The sequence below is a fragment of the Oryctolagus cuniculus genome, chromosome 5 (genome assembly GCF_051225735.1).
Source record: "Oryctolagus cuniculus isolate XC-2025 breed Fujian yellow rabbit chromosome 5, ASM5122573v1, whole genome shotgun sequence".
In the NCBI taxonomy this organism is placed as follows: Eukaryota; Metazoa; Chordata; class Mammalia; order Lagomorpha; family Leporidae; genus Oryctolagus; species Oryctolagus cuniculus.
The window spans coordinates 88,253,712-88,267,487 of record NC_142871.1 but is presented as its reverse complement, the minus strand read 5'-3'; the positions used below and the strand labels follow the sequence as shown (position 1 = coordinate 88,267,487).

Below are 13,776 nucleotides of genomic sequence, written 5' to 3'. Positions count from 1 at the left end.
TTGTCAACGAGGTTAACTTCTGGACAGTGTTCTGTAATAATATAAACAAATATTTTCCCTCCTTTTCAGTCATTTGGGGAGGTGGTAAAACTATATTAATAGAGCTAAAATGTTTACATTGATTTCTCCTTTTGTTTATAAAATTAATACATATTTATATAGAAAAATTATGAGGAAGAAAATCTTCCATAATCCTGTCACCCAGAGAACAGTTACTAACATTGTGATCTGTTTGCTTACATTTATATACACATGTGCACATGTACAACTTTTGTATTTTCAAAACAATCTACTCATGCTTGTTATACTTCAAAAAAGTTTATTTTATTTATGATGCAGACATACACAGAGAGAGCTCCCATCTACTAGTTCACTTCCCCAAATACCCAGGCCAAATCCAGGAGCTAGAAGCTCAATCAGGGTCTCTTGAGCCATTATCTGGTACCTGCCAGTTGTACATTAGCAGAAATGAGGAGCAGAGCTGGAACTTGGGATAGGATGCAGGGGTCCCAACCAGCATCTTAACTGCTGGGCCAAATGGCTACTTCTTATAACTACATGTTCTTTTTGTACTACATGGTTTTATAACCTCATGTTAGTGTTTTATATGTATTCTATGTGAAGAATCTTTCTACTTAGTCTATTATATTCTATGTAAAGAATATTATCAGCCAGTGATTCTCAACATGAAACATGTCCACTGCTTTGGTGGCATTTTTGTCTGGAAACATTGTCAAAACTGAGGGAGGAGGTGTTACTGACACCAAGTTCATGGGCCAGAAATGCTGCTAAACATCGTACAATGCAGAAGATAGCCCCCTACAAAAAAGAAGTATTTGGCCCAAAAATGCCAGATTGCTGGTTTAAAACAGCATGTACCATAATTTTTAATAACTACATTGTACTCAGTCATACCATATTGTACTTAACCACCCCTCACAGTGTTCTTTGCCTCTGTAATTATTCTGGATAAAATTCTTCAGAGGAGTCACTGCGTCCTAGTGTCCTAAGGATGTTTATACATTTTGTTATATAGCCTCTAAGAGGTAAACTACTCCTCAGCTGCTACCACCACCTCCATATACTTAATATTGTTGATGTCATTTTTTTTCCCGTTAGAACAGGTGGGAAGGGTAGTGGTTAGCACATAAGGGAAAAGAAAAAAAGAAAGAAAAAGATTGCTGTAAGGAGAGAATGGGTTCAGATCATTTGCAACTCTTTAAGCATCTGTGTGATTGTGGTGGAGAAAGACATGCCAAACAGTGGGACCACCCTAGTGGTGAAGTTCTGATGTACTTGAGTAACTGTAGAGTCTGTGCCTTGAGCAGAACATATAACTTGTCCTAGAAGTCTAGGGAGAATGAAAGAGCAGTTCCATTTTTGAGAAGGTAGGATATCAGAACTTTTTGGAAGAAGGGCTTTTTGAGCTGTGCATGGGGAAATAACTAACATTTCTATGAACAGGAAAAGAAATTTTGCTAGTGAGATTACATTTGTAAAAACATGAAGTCCAGGAGGATATCTTAGTGTTTTAGTGACAGAGCAGAATCCAGTTTTGTTGAAATAAACATAGTGTGTGAAGGAGAACACTGTGAAATAACTATAAAAATAAAACCATTAAACCTTATGTCAGTCCTTGTTTTACAGTCAAAGAAACAGGGTAGGCTGAAATCAGTTGGTGAGAGACCTTGAATGTAGTTTGTGTCTTAGTGTTTTTAGTAGATGAACATGACAAAGCCCAGCAGTTCTGTGCCACCAATCTCATTTTAGTGCTGACAGAATCTATAGACAATGACTGTTTATTTGTTCTGGGGTCAGCGCTGGGATTGGCAATGTGTTGTTTCCATTTAAAATAGCAAAAGCCAATGATTGCAGAAGCATAAGTAAATGGAATGGTGTGCCCTCAGCCCTCTCACAAAGGGGAAAGATCCCAGCCTATCTACACACAGATATGTAGGCCCCAAATCTAGACCGCCATTCTATTTTCTGTTCTTGCCAGATATTCCTTAAATGGAGTGTTTTTTAGAATACATTGTTCCTTGAAATGTTCATGTGTTCTCGCAAAGGATTCTATGATTAAGTAAGTTTGAAAAATAATATATACCACATTGCTTTCTTAGAAGATTTCTTCTAAATATATTTAAGTCTTTCAGAAATGTTGAAGAAATCATATTTAACTAATTTTAACCCAGTGTATCTCAAACTTATCTGATGTTAGCCTTTTTTTCATGAAATAACTAATAGCTAAGGTTTCATCAGATTCATTTGGAAAAACATTTCCATAATATGTATATTTTATTTAATTTTACCCTTGGGTGTTTGTTTTGTGAGACATTTTTCTTGTAAGCAAATAGCAAGTTTTCCTGTGGTTCTTACTATTTTTTTTTTTTTTTTTTTTTTTGGACAGGCAGAGTTAGAGAGAGAGAGAGAGACAGAGAGAAAGGTCTTCCTTCTGTTGGTTCACCCCCCAAATGGCCTCTACAGCTGGCGCGCTGTGCCAGTCTGAAGCCAGGAGCCAGATGCTCCTTCCTGGTCTTCCATGGGGGTGCAGGGCCCAAGCACTTGAGCCATCCTCCACTGCCTTCCTGGGCCACAGCAGAGAGCTAGACTGGAAGAGGAGCAACCAAGACAGAATCCAGCGCACAAACTGGGACTAGAACCCAGGGTGCCGGCGTTGCAGGCGGAGGATTAGCCAAGTGAGCCACGGTGCTGGCTTATTACTATTTTTTTTAACCAGAAAAACCCATGCACCTCTAGGACCTCAAGTACTCTAAATTGCTCATCTGTGGGGAGTGAGGAACCATTGAAGCTTTTTAAGCAAAGAAGGTGCAAAATTTGATCTAGGTTTTTAGGGAGACTAAAAGATTAGAACAAGGCAATTATTGTAGTAACTAAGTGGTATATAAGGATTTAATCTTGAATTTTGGCAGTAAAAATAGAGAAGTAGGCACATGACCACATGAGTGAGAAGTATGCAGGAGGTAGGTTTTAGGAGAGGGTTTAGATTGTTGGATCTCTGGGCTCTGCATATGATTTAGACTGTAAAAAATACACTTATATTTTAAGACTTTTCAGATTATTATCGGTCTACTTCAAAGTTTCTTTTTTGACAGGCTTATTTACTTTGATTAACATTTTAAATCACATAGACATTCATTAGAAGCAAGTCTTTTCTCTCTCCATCTCTGTCTCTCTCTTTTAATGTTGCTTTGTGTTTTATGGATTATCTAAATTCATTACCTTTTTTTAATTTTTATTTTTATTTTTATTTTTTTGACAGGCAGAGTAGACAGAGAGAGAGACAGAGAGAAAGGTCTTCCTTTACCATTGGTTCACCCTCCAATGGCCGCTGCGGCTGGCATGCTGCGGCCGGCGCACCGCGCTGATCCAAAGCCGGGAGCCAGGTGCTTCTCCTGGTCTTCCATGCGGGCGTAGGGCCCAAGCACTTGGGCCATCCTCCACTGCCTTCCAGAGCCACAGCAGAGAGCTGGCCTGGAAGAGGGGCAACCGGGACAGAATCTGGTGCCCCGACCGGGACTAGAACCTGGTGTGCCGGCACCGCAAGGCAGAGGGTTAGCCTAGTGAGCCGCAGCACCAGCCATTACCTTTTTAATAGTCCTGGTCCTGCTGGTATTTTTGAACTCATAAAGCAAAGAGGAATTTCAGGGTATTTACTAAATATACCCACACAGGCCTCCAACATCTCAAAGGTGTTAATTGTCTCAGACAGTAAATTAGCTTTCATTCCAAAAATCCAGGAGAGAAGATTCCATAGGCATCGTCTTGATATGCTGTTAGAAGTGCTTCATTAAAGAATTCTGAAGTCTTACTATGGGCTTGCTCCTGCTCCAGTTTGAACTCTCTTCTCCAGGGAGAAGAAAATGAACAGGAGAGCAGCCTCTCTTTTCAGTTCCTGAGATTGTATCCAGGTGCTTGTTTGCTTTCTCCACTGAGTGCCTGAATTTATAGTCAAGGAACCATTATGTGAATTAATGCAAAATGCATGAGAAATTTGTATCATTTATGTAAGAATCTCAGTTATTTATCGTCATTCCATAGATTATGCCTCCAGAAAATGCCATTGATATGCTTGTTTTTAAGCATTCTAAAAATAAATTATGAATAATTATTTACTTCAAATTATAATTCAAATTGATTTATATATCTTACAAGTTTATTCCAGTAATAGGCTCATTGGAATTAGGGCCTTGAGCAACCATCTCTTATTTTATAATTTAGTGGGGCATTTTCAGTCTTTTGTACAAATGTTTTTGTATAATTGGAAATTTCTTTAGACAATGGTTTATAAGCTGTTTTGAGGACTCATTTGATAATCTAATGAAAGATTAGGGACCATTTTCCCAGAAAATGCACTTAAGAATTTATGTATATTTTTACATGTAATTTCATAGATGCCAGCACTTTGCTTTGTTCTTCTAAGCACAAATTTTATTTTAGCCAATATGCTTTCTTTGTAAATAAATTCCTTTATTCATTCAACTGGTATTTTTGTGCACTTAACACTGACTCATGCCTGGATCTAGTATTTTTATTTATTTATTTATTTATTTGACAGGCAGCGTGGACAGTGAGAGAGAGAGACAGAGAGAAAGGTCTTCCTTTGCCGTTGGTTCACCCTCCAATGGCCGCTGCGGCTGGCGCTCTGCGGCCAGCGCACCGCGCCTATCCAATGGCAGGAGCCAGGTACTTCTCCTGGTCTCCCATGGGGTGCAGGACCCAAGGACTTTGGCCATCCTCCACTGCACTCCCTGGCCACAGCAGAGAGCTGGCCTGGAAGAGGGGCAACCGGGACAGAACCCGGCGCCCTGACCGGGACTAGAACCCGGTGTGCCGGTGCCGCAAGGCAGAGGATTAGCCTAGTGAGCCGTGGCGCCGGCCTAGATATAGTATTGAAGAAGGCAGACAAGGACTCTGATCTCATGGAGCACTAAGCAAATACCGCATTCTGAAATCATCTGAAACTATCTTAATTCTAAGCGCTAGAAAGAAAAAAAATATGCTAGTATAAGACAGTATTCGGGGAAGCTGTTTTGTATACGGTGATTGCTGCTATAAATGGGAACATCAGAAGTAAGACATAAAACATAATTCTGTAAATATTGGCTATAAAATTACAGAATATTAGAAGTCTGATAGGTGATGTAGGGCTGGGGTCTGTGTGCATGACCCTTGGCTGCTGCTCTTATTTGGTCTGTGCTATTGTGTCAGGCTTGTAAGTTCTTAGGGAGCTTAACCCAGGTGGGGCACAGTGGGGGTGGGGAAGAGGGTGCACAGCTGCACCTGCCACATCTTGTTTCTGTCCTCATACTTGATTCTCCCTTCACAAGTGAAACATACACTTCAGTTTTCTCTGAAGATTTACATTAATGTGTGATCAATTCCTACTGCTATCAGACAATGTATCAGTTAACTCACTGGAACATGGAGAAAAGCAGTTGATCTGATGCTGTTGAAAATTTGAAGAATTAATTGTAAGGAGCTGGCGCTGTAGCGTAGCAGGTAAAACCGCCACCTGCAGTGCCAGCATCCCATATGGGCACTGGTTCAAGACTCAGCTGCTCCATTTCTGATCTAGCTCTCTGCTATGGCCTGGAAAAGCAGTAGAAGATGGCCCAAGTCCTTGAGCCCCTGCACCCACATGGGAGACCTAGAAGGATCTCCTGGCTCCTGGCTTCAGATCGGCCCAGCTCCAGCCATTGCAGCCATTTGGAGAATGACCCAGGGGATGGAAGACTTCTCTCTCTCTCTCTCTCTCTCTGCCTCTCCTCTCCTCTCTCTATCTGTGTTAACTCTCTCAAATAAATAAATAAATCTTTAAAAAAAAAAAGAGTTAATTGTGTTTGCTAAAATGGAGCTATCAGAGCTAGTATAACATTGAATTTTGAATTTACTGTGGCTTTTCACTAGCAATTTACTTGACAAGATTACTAAGCCTGTGAGAAAAAATGTTCTGTCATTACACTGTGAGACTTGGTTTGATGTTGTTCGTCCTCATTTTAATTCTATACCCTTTCTTTTGCTTTCATCTATTTAGTTATAAACTATTTGAGTGCCTCCTATGTGTTGGCCACTAGGCATACGGTGATAGCCAAAGCAGACATGGTCTCATGTGGAAAGTAGACAATAAAATGGTCATCTTGGTGACTGCACATTTACAACTGTGGTGCTTCCCTATAGAAATGATGCTTAGCTCAGGACTGAAGGGGCATAGAGTACAGAGTGCAGGGTGGTGGAGAAGCCTTACAGAAAGCAGAAAGAGAATGGCCAGCTGAGAGAAGACAGTCAAGAGCAAGGACTCCAAATTGAATGCAGAGAGCTAGGCAGAGAGAGGTTCCCAACATAAACCCCTCATTTCTGGCTTGTGCAACCAGGTTGATAATGGTGCCATTCACAGAGATAATGTCAGGTGTGGGGCAGAGATATCCTAAGTTAAGTTTGAAGGGCCTTGATTGCCTAAAATGTCAGATAACCTTGTTAGTCAAATTGCTCATAAGAATCTGCAAATCATTGGAGAGATTTGGAACGGAGATTGAAATGCACTTATCATTGGTAGTTGCTCTTTCCTGTGATTTATATGAGCAGATTGTTAGTGGAAATAAGTTGTTTGACATCTCTTGGAGCTCTCTTTCTAATGAGTTCAATAAAAGCCAAATTGCTTTACATAACTATAGCTAAGTCAGTACTCGGTAAATAATGGATTTACCTGTATGTTTTTGTCAAATATGTACTTATAATTAACTTTAGTGATTTTTTTTAGCAGATATACCAATCTTTATATTTAAATTACTCTTTTGATGGGGAGAGGAATGTTTTACTAAACTTGAAATATGGTAGTATGCTTAAAATAACACATTTTTTAAATTTGTTTCTTTTCTCTAGATTTGATGTTGAATTTGTTCTCTCAGCACCCACTTCTGATTGGAATGGCAAACAGGGACACATTTCACCAGCTCTTCTTTCTGATTTCTTGAAAGCAAGTTTAGACAAATCCAAAGTTCTCATCTGCATTTGTGGACCAACACCATTTACAGAAGAAGGAATAAGGTAAGTAGGAGTGTGATAGGAAATAGAATACCCAACAAGGTGAAATGGAGATCTCTCATAAAAAGAAATTGACTTATTTCTCATTTCTTCTCATTCATATAAACCTGCAATTTAATTACTTGCTACAACCTTTAAAAGTAACAAAGCCTTTAATCTTCATGTGGTGAAGGATTGGGAGCCAGGATTATGCTAGTGTTAGATATGAACATAGAAGTAAAATACAGCCAGCAATCCGTGTTTTTTGCCAATAACTCATAATATGGATACATTCACAAGATTGATACCATAATCTTATTTGGGACATTAAGGCTCAACCTCTTCTTGGACCAGTAGTTTTATGATGTATAATAATTAATAAACAATGGTCTTCTTATTGTAAGGTTCAATCTTCATTCTCTACACTGGGCAAGTTAGTAAAAAATCAATACGGTGACCAAAAGGCAACAAAACAAAAAGGAGAGACTAAAGCATAAATAAGGTCAGACTAATAGTTGAACCTTGGGTGACAGAAAAACAATGGTAGTGACCATGTTATTTGAAATTGATGTTAATATGATTTAACTCTAAAGTGATGCTTTAAAATATGTGATTGAATACAGCTACTGTTGGGCTTCCGGATGAATTTATAATATGACTGTCTTAAACCCCTTGTTTTTGTTGTTTGCTGTATGATTGAATTTGATGTTTTCTAGATAATTTTATATCTTTCAGCTTTCTTTTAATTTTCTTCTTTAAAAGATTTATTCATTTATTGGAAAGGCAAAGTTACAGAGAGAGGGAGGGATGCATAGAGAAAGATCTTCCATCCACTATTTCACTCCCCAAATGGCCACAACATCCAGTGCTTGGCTAGGCTGAAGCCAGGAGCCTGGAACGCCATCTGGGTCTCCCACATGGATGACAGTGGCCCAGATACTTGCACCATCTTCCTCTGCTTTCCCAGGCACATGAGCGGGAAGCTGTATCAGAAGTGGGCAGCTAGGATTCATATGGGATGCCAGTGTTGCAGGTGATATCTCAACCAGCTACTCCACATGCCAGCCCCTTTATTTTTGTTTTAATTATCAGATTCATCACAGAAAATAAATAAAGGCATTAAAAATAATTTCTATGCCATATATTAATTAAATTTAAGTATATTTCTAGCTTTAATAGTTCAGAAAAATACTTTTCTAGTTAACCTTTCTCACCTTTGATAAAATTTTAAAGTTCACATTTAAACTTACTCTTTTAAGGCTCAAGCAAAACTTAAAATTATAGTTAAGATCTAGTATGGTTTGGATATCAAGTAATTTTTAGGAAAAAAAGATTAAGAGCTACACTGTGTCCTCCTGTCTTGACACTGTTATTTTAGAAGTATCAGCGTAGATTGCTGTATAATAATTTTGAATGATTGGAGTCATAAACTCTTCAGTCTCAGTAGGAAGGAATTTGTTGTATAGCCTCCTTAATAGAACTAGATTTTCTCACATGAATTACAGGTTTCTTGAAGACTCAGATTTTGTCTGTTGATTTCATACAGGTCTTACCCAGTTCTTTGCATACTAGAGCCTCAGGACATGTACATGGAATAGAAAGTAGATCATGCTTTTGTATTTTCGTTTTTTAAATTGACTAATCTATATATCTTTATTTTCTTGATTTTTATCTCAGAACTAATCGTCTAGAGCTATAATAGCCAGTTTGCCAAGAATTTCTCAGGAATGTTATTAATTGTTAAATATGGAATACCAACTACTAAGCACCGTTGAAATGCAGCATGGAGTTGCCTTTTGAGCTGTCATTTAATTCAAATCAGCACATGTAATAATTCGTAGCATCTGCCCTGTGACTTTCAGCTGAGGATTCATTTGATTCCCTTGTCTCCCCAATCATAATGGATGTGGAATAGCTCTCATAATTTGGCATGGATCCTTTATTCCACATGGTTTTTGCTTTTATGAAAAGAAACTCTGTGGGATGTCTACTCCTGGGGCCCTCCAGAATTAATCTCCTGTCTGCCACATAGGTTATATGCATAATCATTGCAAACATATGCTCCGTATTTTGTTGGACATTTGTCAAGTTGTATGATGTGGTAACAGGGCAGGATTCAGAAACCTACTTTAAAAAAAATACAGATAAATAATTTGGAATTACTAAATGCCCACTTTATTACAGAGATGAATAAAATAGTCTGTGCTTTCAAAGACCACAGTGTCTGCTGGTGGAACAACTGCATATACTAATAACTAAACTATGACTCAGAATATCATAAACATTCATATGAGAAATAAAAAAATAAATAAGTGGTTTTTAGAAGATTAATTCCTTTATTTGAAAGACAGATTTACAGAGAGAGAGAAAGAGACCGTCCATCTGCTGGTTTACTTCCCAAATGAAGGATGACTAAAATGTTACATGACAGAAGAGGTGGAGAGGAAAGAGAGAGAGAGAATGAGCAGAAGCATTAAGGGTCCAGGCATTCAGAAGGTTAAGTTGGTTTGAGTAGAGAGACTACTTACCTGGGGGCGGCAGGAAGAATGGCTGGAAAAGTAGGATTGTTCAGATAGGAAGAGACCTGACTGGTGCATCTGGTTGGCCTTATCACTCCTATGTGTTGTGAATATGGGTATGCATTCTAGAAGCTGCCAAATGGAGGTTGAATCCCAGCTCTGCCACTTAACAATCATCTTAAAATCATTTGCTGGGTGTTTGAGGGCCAGCTACTTAACATTTTTAGGCTTTAGTACACTCACCTGTAAAAAGGTATACATAGTAATTCTTAAGCTTGTAAAGTTCTTAATACGGTAACTGGATATAATATAGTAAGTACTAAATAATGGTTACTGGGGTGGGCGTTGTGGTGCAATGGGTTAAGCTACTGGTTGCAGGACTAGTATCCCATATATGAGCACTGGTTCAAATCCTAGCTGCTCTGCTTCTTTTTAAATTTTTTTCTTTTAATATATTTAAGAAAAATAAGTTTCATGTATTTTATATATACAGATTTAGGAGCATAGTAAAACCCTCTCTCCTGCCCACACTCCCACCATCCATTTTTACTTTTGTATTCTTCCTTTTAATTTTTACAATGAAATACTTTCAGATTATTTTATAATGATAAGATTAGCACTCCACCAAGCAAAGAATCCAACAAATAATAACAAAAAAACCCCACTGTTCCTCAATAGTAAAGACACGGATGTAAACAAAATATCAAATCTCAAAATCTCAATGTTGCTCATATATGTTACATTTTTTAGTACTCTATTAGTTACCACAGATCAGGGAAAACATGATAATTTGTCTTTTTGGGACTGGCTTATTTCATTAAGAATAATCATTTCCAGTTGCATTTTGTTGCAAAAGACAGGATTTTATTCTTTTTTTAAGGCTGAGTATTATTCCATAGTGTATATGTACCACATTTTCTTTATCTAGTTATTGGTTGATGGGTATCTGGCTTGATACTATATCTTTAAGCTATTGTAAATTGAGTTGCAATAAACATGTGGGCACATACAACTCTTTCATATGCTGACTTCATTTTATTTGGGAAAGCCCCAGGACTGGGATGGCTGGGTCATATGGTAGATCTATTTTCAGAATTCTGAGGAATTTCCTTGGTATCTTCCACAGTGACTGTTCCAGTTTACATTCCCACGAACAGTGGATTAGGGCACCTTTTCCTCTACATCCTCACCAGCCTTTTTTTTTTTTTTTTTAATTTCTGTATGAGAGCCATTCTAACTGGGGTAGGGGAAATGTCATTATGGTTTTGATTTGTATTTCCCTGATGGCTAGTGATCCTGAGTAGTTTTTCATGAGTTTGTTGTCCATTTAAATTTCCTCTTTTTAAAAATGCCTGTTCAGGTCCTTTCTCCATTTCTTAACTGGATTGTTTGTTTTGTTGTTGAGTTTCTTGAGCTCTTTATAGATTCTGGGTTTTAATCCTTTATCAGTTGCATACTTTGAAAATATTTTTTTCACATTCTGTTGGTTACCTCTTGACTTTGTTCAGTGTATCCTTTGCTGCACAGAAGCTTCTTAGCCTGATGTAATCCCATTTGTCTATTTTTCCCTTTATTCCCTGTGCTTCTGGGGTCTGTTCCAAGAATTCTTTCCCTAGGCTAGTGTCTTGCAGATTTTCCCCAGTGTTCTCCTCTGTTAATTTCATGGTATCAGGTTGTAGATTTAGATCCTTGATCCATTTAGTGTTGCTTTTTCTGTAAGGTGTAAATTAGGGGTTCTTGTTTCATATTTCTGCATGTGGAGATCCAGTTTTCCCAGTACCATTTGTTGAAGAGACTCCTTTATCCAGGGATATAATTTTAGCTCCTTTGTCAAAGATTAGTTTATTGTATATATGTGGATTGAATTCCATGGTTTCTGTACTGTTCCAAAGGTCTTCATGTCTATTTTTGTGCTAATACTAGGCTACTTGATTATGACTGCCCTGTAATATGTCTTGAAATCTGGTATTCTGATGCCTCTGGCTTTGTTTTTGTTGTGTAAGGTTGCTTTAGCTATTTTGGGTCTCTTGTGTTTCCATACAAATTTTAGCATCATTTCAGTTTTTCCAGATCTGAGAAGCATGTCCTTGCTATTTTGATTGGGATCTCATTAAATCTAAATTGGTTTCAATAGTATGGTTATTTTAATAGCATTAATTCTTCCAATCCATGAGATGAAAGATTATTCCATTTATTTTTTGTCTATTTCTTTCCTTAATGCTTTATAATTTTAATGGTAGACATATTTCCCTCCTTGGTTGAATTTATTCCAAGATATTTACATTTTTTTGTAGCTTTTGTGAATGGGACTAATATTGCAAGTTCTTTGTGTGTTGATTTTATATCCTGTCACTTTACCAAACTCTTTTATGTGTTCCAATAGTCTCTTAATGGAGTCTTTTGGTTTCTCTCTACATAGAATCATATCATTTGCAAATATGGATAATTTGATTTCCTCCTTTTCAATTTGTATCTTTTTGGTTTCTTTTTCTTCCCTAATAGCTCTGGATTATACTTCCAGGACTATATTGAATAGTAATGGTGATAGTGGGCATCCTTGTCTGGTTCTGGGTATTTTCAAATTCAGGTGATGCTGGACTCATAGAAGGAATTTTGGAGGAGTCCATGCTTTCACTTGTTTTAAATAGTTTGAGAAGAATTAGTTTTTCTTTAAAAGTTTGATAGAATTCAGCAGACAAGCCATTCAGTCCTGGGCTTTCCTTTGTTGGGAGGGTCCTTTTTACTGATTCAATCTCTGTCTTGGTTATTGGGTGTGTTTAGGTTGTCTGTGTCTTTGTGAATCAGTTTTAATATATTGTATGTGTCCAGGAATCTCAATTCTTCTAGATTTTCCAGTTTGTTGACATACTGCTCTTTGTAGGCATTCCTGATGGTTGTTTTTATTTCTATTGTATCTGTTGATATCACTCCTTTTTCATCTCTGATTTATTGATTTGGGTATTCTCCTACTTTTTTTTTTTTTGATTAGTTGGGCTGATGGTTTAGTAATTTTTTATTTATTGAAAAAAAAGCTCTTAATTTTACTTATCTTTTGTATTTTTTGTTTCAATTTTATTTATATTTCTTTTCCTAGTTATTTATTTCCTCCTACTAATTTTGGGTTTGACTTGTTATTTTTCTAGGTCCTTGAGATGCATTGATAGCTCATTTGTTTGATGCATTTCCAATTTCTTTTTAAAAAAAATATTTATTTTATTTATTTGAAAGACAGTTACAGAGAGAGGTAGAGACAGAGAGAGAGGTCTTCCATCCGCTGGTTCACTCCCCAGATGGCTGCAATGGCCGGAGCTGGACCGATCTGAAGCCAGGAGCCAGGAGCTTTTTCCAGGTCTCCCATGTGGGTGCACCCACTGCACTGCACCACAGCGCCGGCCCCTCCAATTTCTTGATGTAGGCACTAATTGCCATAAACTTCCCAGTTGACACTGCTTTTGCTTTATCCCATAAGTTTTGATCCCTTTTGATTTGATCCCTTTTGATCCCTTTTGATTTCTTATGACCCATGTTCTTTCAGGAGTGTGATGTTCGATCTCAATGTGTTTGCATATTTTCTAGAGATTCTTAAGTTGTGAATTTCTAGTTTCATTCCATTGAGGTCAGAAATGATGCATGGAATGATTTCAGTTTTTTTTTTTTTCTTAATTTGCTGAGACTTGCTTTATGGCATAGCATATGATCTATCCTAGAGGAATTTCCATGCACTTATGAAAAGAATGTGTATTCCTCAGTAGTTTGAGGAAATGTTCTATAGTTATGTTAGGTCCAGTTGATCCATAGTGTTGATTAGCTCTGTTGTTTCATTGTTGGTGTTCTGTCTAGTTAATCTTTCCACTGATGAAAGTGAAATGTAGAGGTCTCCCATTACTATTGTATTAGAGTCTATGTCTCCCTTTAGATCCATATGTTTTAAATAGCCAGGCACTCTGGCATTGGATGTATATACATTTATTTTAGTCACATGTTGCTGTTGAATTGATCCCTTAATCATTACATAGTGCCCTTCTTTGTCTCTCTTAACAGTTTTTGTGATAAAGTCTATTTTGTCTGATATTAGGATGGCTACACCACCTCTTTTTTGGTTTCCATTAGCATGGAATATCTTTTTCCATCCTTTCACTTTCAGTCTGTTGTATGTATCTTTGTTGGTTTCTTGTAGATGACAAATAGGTGGGTCTTTTTATTAATCCATTCAGCC

General features: G+C 37.5%; 2 protein-coding genes across 5 annotated transcripts in view; both read left to right on the top strand.

Annotated features, from left to right (window-relative positions):
- CYB5R4 (cytochrome b5 reductase 4) overlaps window positions 1–13,776 on the top strand; it is a 189,966-nt gene that overhangs the window by 104,402 nt on the left and 71,788 nt on the right. For all 4 annotated transcript variants that reach the window (XM_008263160.5, XM_089332946.1, XM_070073823.2 and 1 more), the window contains one exon: window positions 6,901–7,065. In XM_008263160.5, the coding sequence (XP_008261382.1) occupies window positions 6,901–7,065 (165 nt within the window). The remainder of the gene's footprint in view (window positions 1–6,900; window positions 7,066–13,776) is intronic.
- Window positions 7,032–13,776, top strand: part of MRAP2 (melanocortin 2 receptor accessory protein 2) — a 150,208-nt gene continuing 143,463 nt past the window's right edge. Inside the window, exon 1 of the mRNA XM_089332951.1 lies at window positions 7,032–7,065. The gene's annotated coding sequence lies outside the window, so the exon portion shown is untranslated. The remainder of the gene's footprint in view (window positions 7,066–13,776) is intronic.